We start from the raw sequence: 6,585 nt of genomic DNA, 5'->3' as shown, positions 1-6,585 counted from the left end.
CTTTAGGTTTTTGTTTTGTTTTTGTATTCCAGGTTAGACATGAATTCCTGTTACTCCTGCCTCTACCTCCCAAGTGCTAAAATTACAGGCATGTGCTACCAAACCTAGTTTCTGTGGTCCGTGAGAGCAAATCTAGGGCTTCATGTATGCGAGGCAGACACTCTACCAACTGAGCTGTGCCCCAGCTCTCCTTTTTCAGTTCTAGTCTTGGTGCTCTGATGGGTGAGGGGTCATATAGCGCCTCAGCTTGTCTGGCAACTGGTCTAGGAGTCCACCTTGCCCTTAGGCCTGACCAGGGCCCTCTCCCTGCATCCCTTTCTCAGACAGTTCATCTTCATTGTCACCTTCACGACCTTCCTCCTTCGCTGTGTGGATTACAATGTCCTCTTCAACAACCAACCAAAGAACCATACGAGACCTGGAGCGTTTCACAACAAAGTGACCTTGTCAGATGCTATTCTACCCTCAGCCCAGTGTGCAGAGAAGTAAGTGACGGTCTGGTAGGTGCCTCTGGATTAAACTCACAAAAGGACAGAAGAAAGGAACCTCCCTCTACTGTCCCTTGATCTAGATCAAGTCTCAAAGTGCTTGGCATATTTAAAAACATACCCCAAGTTGACCGAGCATTTCAAAGCCTTGTATTATGAGTCACGTTTCTATTTACCTTATTAGAAATTAAAGGTGAGGACAACTGTTTATATTTAGTGCTGGGGAGCAAACCTAGGGCTTCTGGCATGCTGGGCAAACACAGTACCACTCAGACACATTCCTAGCCCTGAGGACAACTTTACAACTTAAGAATGCACAAGTGCATGTCATATAGGATGTCAGTATGATGTGACATCTTCACTTGCCCTGTAGTTCCTGGAAAACACCATTTTACACTCATGGGAAAATGAGAATACAAAAAACAGACAGCATGAGTGTTGTTTGTGAAAAGTGTTGACTTTGCAGACACTTTTGAAGCCCTCACTGAGGACCCCCACCCAGCCCCACTGAGACCTGCAGGTGTTTCTGTGGGTTTCCCACCTTTCTGTTCCCCTTCCTGTCCAACCTCCTGCAGGATCCACGACAGTGCTCTGTTGGTCTTCCTCCTAGTCTTGGCTGCTGGCTTCTGGCTGTTTCAGCTGCTTCGTTCAGTCTGCAACCTCTTCAGCTACTGGGACATCCAGGTGTTTTACAGGGAGGCCCTGCACATTCCCCCAGTAAGCCTGCTGTGACAGCATGGGCAGAGGACAGGAGAGAGTGGGGCCAGACACATGGAAGGACCAACTGAGAGGAGCAGAAAGATGGAGGCTGAATGATACCTGCCCTGGGCCTTGAGTAATAGCAGGAGGCACTGGCACTGCCCCTGGCACTTAGCAAGCTTGGCTCTGACCCTTGTGGAACTTCCTTTACTCAGATGGGTCATATACAGTGACTTATAGTCACATGCTGGTGGTAAAAACAATGGCTGTTTGGAGGACGGGCTGTCACTGGGCTTTCGAGGGCAGGAGACATCATGATTGGGTGAGGAAGGTCAGGCCAGCCAGACCTCTGAGCAGGAAGTGAGGAAAGCGGGCCATAGGCAGTGGGGATGGGCTTGCCTGCCTGAAATAGTCTTCTAGGACACCTGAAATGGAAGCCACTCTCTTTTTTGTTTGTTTGCTTTTTGGAGACAGGGTTTCTCTGTGTAGCTTTGGAGCCTGTCCTAGAACTCACTTTGTAGACCAGATTGGCCTCGAACTCACAGAGATCCCCTTGCCTCTTCTGGGATTAAAGGCGTGTGCCATCACTGCCCCAGCTGAGAGCCACTTTTTACTGTCCGCTGGTCATGTTCCTTCTAGCTTTGTCCCTAAGTTTATTGTTAAGTCCCCCATTTGTTGCTTCCCCTTGAATAGCATGAGCCTTTGGAGTAGGGTGGCACTGGGCACAGCCACTGATGGGGCTGTTGACCCCATCCTTCTTCCCTCTTGTCCTTCCTTTTCTCTTTCCTGCAGTGGAGGGGAAGATGGGAGGAGCTGTGGAGGCTGGTCCCGAGGAAATAACTGGACTGGGGAGACTGGGCTAAAGTATGGCTTGAGGCTCACATGGGTCCCTCCAAATGAAGCGAGGGAGTGCTCTCTTCCCCCAGACATGGACACAGGCAGGGCTGTGTGGAAGCCTGGAGTGGGATGAGCACAACCCTGGTTCTCAAAGCTTGCTTAGGCAGAAGGTAGTGAGAAGGGAGAAGGGGTTCCATTCTTTTATGTGTGGCAGTGAAGGGGGCTCAAAAAAGGAAGCCAGGTCCCAGTCCCTGAATTTTACTAAAGAGGTGTCACCAGGAAGCATGTGACTAATGGCTACATGGGTTGCAGTGATGAGCAGCACAATTAAGAAGTGGCAGAAAGAATGGCGAAGTGCTTCTGTCAGCAGAAGGACTAAAAGACAGAACACCAAGGTGGGAGGCCACCAGGGCTGGAGTTTGCAGACAGCTCAGTAGGTCATGGAGGTTGTGCGTCTCTGTGAAGGGGAATATAGGTCCCTAGGCTCCCCTGTCCCCTTTCCTCAGGAGGAGCTCAGCTCGGTACCCTGGGCGGAGGTGCAGTCCCGCCTCCTGGAGCTGCAGAGGAGCGGTGGACTGTGTGTGCAGCCGAGGCCGCTGACGGAACTGGACGTCCACCACCGCATCCTGCGCTACACCAACTACCAGGTGGCGCTGGCTAACAAGGGTCTGCTGCCTGCCCGCTGTCCACTGCCCTGGGGGGGCAGCGCAGCCTTCCTCAGCCGCGGCCTGGCGCTCAACGTGGACTTGCTGCTCTTCCGCGGTCCCTTCTCGCTCTTCCGCGGGGGCTGGGAGCTTCCCGAAGCTTACAAGCGTAGTGACCTCCGGGGCGTCCTGGCCACACGCTGGCGGCGCACTGTGCTGCTGCTGGCCGCCGTGAACTTGGCGCTGAGCCCGCTAGTGCTGGCCTGGCAGGTGCTGTACGCCTTCTACAGCCACGTGGAGCTGCTGAGGCGTGAGCCTGGCGCCTTCGGGGCGCGCCGCTGGTCCCGCCTGGCCCGCCTGCAGCTGCGCCACTTCAATGAGCTACCGCACGAACTGCGTGCGCGCCTGGGCCGCGCGTACCGGCCTGCGACTGCCTTCCTCCGTGCAGCCGAACCCCCTGCGCCCCTGCGCGCGCTGCTGGCCCGCCAATTGGTCTTCTTTTCCGGAGCGCTCTTTGCCGCGCTGTTGGTGCTCACCGTCTATGATGAGGACGTGCTGGCCGTGGAGCATGTGCTCACTACCATGACGGTGCTCGGAGTCACAGCCACAGTGGCCAGGTTCGACGGCACATAGCAGGGAGGAGATATTGGTGTGTGGCCTTTCTCTGACCTGGGCGCAGGCTTCCTTTCCCTTAGCGAACCCTTCTGTCACCATCAACACCCTTCAGCCCAGCATCCTACCTGCAGGTCTTCCTAACCGCATCCCTTACCCCCGTCCTGCCCTTCAGGTCCTTCATTCCAGAGGAGCAATGCCAAGGGCGTCCCTCGCAGCTCCTGTTGCAGGCGGCCCTGGCACACATGCATTACCTCCCGGAGGAGCCTGGTGCGGCAGGTGCTCGTGCCAGCTCTTACTGGCAGATGGCACAGCTGCTTCAGTACAGAGCAGTGAGTGCCCGGGACTACAGGAGGTTGTGGAGTAGGCCCTGTACAAATAGTCTGGGAGAAGTTGTGGGGCACATGGATGTGGCGTTGGGTCCACGAGGAGGCTTTGGAGTGAGTGGTTAAAGGCCTCCGACCTTAGACAGTGTTCCTGGAGGCTCGTGACCATGGATCATTTGTGGGGTCCTTTCGAGAATCTCTGCTCAGCCTCATCCCTGCTTCCCTAGGTCTCCCTCCTGGAAGAGCTCCTGTCTCCACTCCTCACCCCACTGTTTCTGCTCTTCTGGTTCCGCCCCCGTGCTCTGGAGATTATTGACTTTTTTCATCACTTCACTGTGGATGTGGCTGGTGTTGGGGACATCTGTTCTTTCGCCCTCATGGATGTGAAGCGCCATGGGCACCCTCAGGTTAGAGCTCTTCCCTGGCCTTGCAAAGTTGTGCGAGACAGGCATTTGCTTGCCTTACCAAAGCACACCAGGTCTATAAAGCCGCTTACAGATTTGCTGTTACATAAAAAAAAAAAAAAAGATGATAAACACAGAGGAGACTCCCCCCCCCCCGGCCTGTAACGGGGGCAGGCCAGTGGGTGAAGAGCGGAGCACAGGCTTGTCTTGGGAACTAGGGCTGCGCAGGGGGCAAAACACCAGAGCTGACTGTATCTGAGACTAAGCACCCATGTCCTGCTCCGCCGCTGCCCTACTGGATGATCTTGAACAAGTCCCAATCGCAGCCTGGATTTCCTTCATCTGGAAGGCAGGGCAGTATTTACTGTCCTGTCTACCCGTGTCCTGGTGTCTCTAACACCAGAAGGATTCTTCCTTGCAGTGGCTCTCGGAGGGACAGACAGAAGCCTCACTCTCTCAGCGTGCAGAGGATGGAAAGACTGAACTCTCCTTAATGCGCTTCTCCCTGGCACACCCGCAATGGCAGCCACCTGGGCACAGCTCCAAGTTCCTTGGACACCTTCGGGGCCGGGTGCAGCAAGATGCAGCTGCCTGGGGTGCTACCTCAACACGAAGCCCGCCAACCCCAGGGGTGCTCAGTGACTGCACATCCCCACTGGTGAGTTCCAGGCCTGCCTACTCCTTTGCCTGTCCCGCCCTCCATCTCACCTAGGCATTCCTGACTTGTGTGTTACCCTGGTAGCCAGATCAACCCATCACATCTCTCATCTTCCTCGGGCCTACCCTTATCCCTGCTGCTCCTCTGATGCTTTTGGCTCTCTTTTGTTCAGCCGGAAGCCTTCCTGGCCAACCTCTTGGTGAATCCCCGCCCACCCCAGAGAGACCTTAGTCCCACAACTCCCTGCCCTGCAGCTGCCACAGCCAGCATCCTTGCCTCTATTTCACGAATGGTCCAGGACCCCAGGTGAGAGGTGGCGGTCTGAGATGTTTTTGAGTTTGGATTGGTGCTCTCTGAGAGAGGGTGCTAGGGTACAGAGGGGACTTGGAAAGTGGGATGCAGTCTGGCCCACCTTCCTTTGTGAGGAAGGTGTCTCTTGACACTGGTTATCTTGTTTTAGCTGTGTGTCCCCAGGAGGCACTGGGGGCCAGAAGCTAACCCAGCTCCCAGAGCTTGTTTCTGCTGAGATGAGCCTTCATGCCATTTACCTACACCAGGTATGGAGAGGGTATTGGAAGAAGGTGAGCGAAATAAATACTGGGGGACCGGCCAGAATCTAAAGAGTACTCAACAGGAACTATGAGCTCTCTGTAGGTAGCTGAGGACCTTGGCCTTGCTCCCCAACCTCACATATGAGGGAGTCTCTCATCCTTCTTCCTCTATCTAGCTCCATCAACAGCAGCAGCAGGAACCATGGGGAGAAGCTTCAGCCTCTTCCCCACCCAGGCCCTGGTCCAGCCCTTCACAGCCAGGCTCACCAGATGAGGAAAAGCCATCTTGGTCAAGTGATGGTGAGGAGGGCAGGGGATAGAGGCAAGGTCTTGGTGTTTCTTAAGTGTCATGTCTGTGCTCCCCCAATGGCATTGTCCCCAGGCTCCAGTCCTGCTTCCAGCCCAAGACAGCAGTGGGGTATCCAGAGGGCCCAGAATCTGTTTCCAAGGGGCTTTCAGGAGACCACAGACACCCAGAAGGAGCCCTTACCAGGCCCCTTACATTGACTGAAGATACCTCAGGTCAGTATTGCCCACACGGTCAAGCAAGCAAAGATAAAGAAACTAAATTGGGGTCAGTTTTGGAGAGATGGGGACACACTAGTTGAATCTGGGATGGTGGGGCTGTCTCACTAGAGCCTAGGTGCCTGGAATGCTTGCTGACAGCCTTTTTCTCCCACAGGTTCTGGCTTTTCCAGCCGCAGGAAACTAGATGGGGTGGCATGGAAAGATACATGGAGCCATCTTTTGAGCTCCACGCCCCCCCCTCCCCAGGTCCAGGGTATTTTACTTGGTCATGATCTGGGACTCAAAGAGGAGCTTGCCCAGAGAACAAAGAGTAGGAAAGAGATGGCTGTGAGCTGAAGACGGGCCCCACAAGAAGGGCTAAGATGGCACTAGCCCCAGCTGGCTGTTGTGGAGTAGTTGCCTGGGAAGAAGGACCCCAGTACCCTCAAGGTGGAGGGCAGGGCCCAGGCAGTGGCCCAGCTCAGTGTTAGGGATCCGTGAGGCACGGAGCCTGAAAGGCAGGGAAGTTGTTCCTGTTGGCCTCGCCTTTGAGTTCCTGTGGGACTAGGGGTGGGGGATATGGAGACTTGTGAGTGGAAAAACTAGAGAGGGTTGCTGTTTTTGGATGTCAGCGCTGCTGTGATGTCTGAGGAAGTGGGTGGGGCTCCTCATCCTGTGTGAAGTAAGCGGTGAAGATTGTTCACGGCTGTGTGGCTCACTGCTGCCATGGGAATGCCTGGCATGCCCCACTCCTGGAAGCTGAGGGCTGCACCTGTTCACTCAATCACATACAGAGGTGTCTAGGACTCGCTGTCCCCACATCTGTACACATTAAAGCATGGATTAAAAGATTTTTCAA

General features: G+C 54.7%; 1 protein-coding gene across 1 annotated transcript in view; it reads left to right on the top strand.

Moving 5' to 3' along the window:
• The window catches only part of Atg9b (autophagy related 9B), a 7,423-nt gene extending 1,109 nt beyond the window's left edge, over window positions 1-6,314 (top strand). The window contains exons 4-14 of the mRNA XM_005367407.2: window positions 324-485; window positions 1,064-1,205; window positions 2,531-3,285; window positions 3,456-3,612; window positions 3,834-4,013; window positions 4,432-4,668; window positions 4,841-4,974; window positions 5,129-5,225; window positions 5,396-5,519; window positions 5,602-5,741; window positions 5,902-6,314. Coding sequence (XP_005367464.1) covers window positions 324-485; window positions 1,064-1,205; window positions 2,531-3,285; window positions 3,456-3,612; window positions 3,834-4,013; window positions 4,432-4,668; window positions 4,841-4,974; window positions 5,129-5,225; window positions 5,396-5,519; window positions 5,602-5,726 — 2,113 coding nt within the window. The 3' untranslated portion in view covers window positions 5,727-5,741; window positions 5,902-6,314. The remainder of the gene's footprint in view (window positions 1-323; window positions 486-1,063; window positions 1,206-2,530; window positions 3,286-3,455; window positions 3,613-3,833; window positions 4,014-4,431; window positions 4,669-4,840; window positions 4,975-5,128; window positions 5,226-5,395; window positions 5,520-5,601; window positions 5,742-5,901) is intronic.
• Window positions 6,315-6,585: the final 271 nt, after the last annotated feature.

This window comes from Microtus ochrogaster, unplaced genomic scaffold, assembly GCF_000317375.1.
Source record: "Microtus ochrogaster isolate Prairie Vole_2 unplaced genomic scaffold, MicOch1.0 UNK18, whole genome shotgun sequence".
Classification (NCBI taxonomy): domain Eukaryota; kingdom Metazoa; phylum Chordata; class Mammalia; order Rodentia; family Cricetidae; genus Microtus; species Microtus ochrogaster.
Note: the sequence above shows the minus strand (reverse complement) of the source record. Positions and strands in the feature narration are given on the sequence as shown.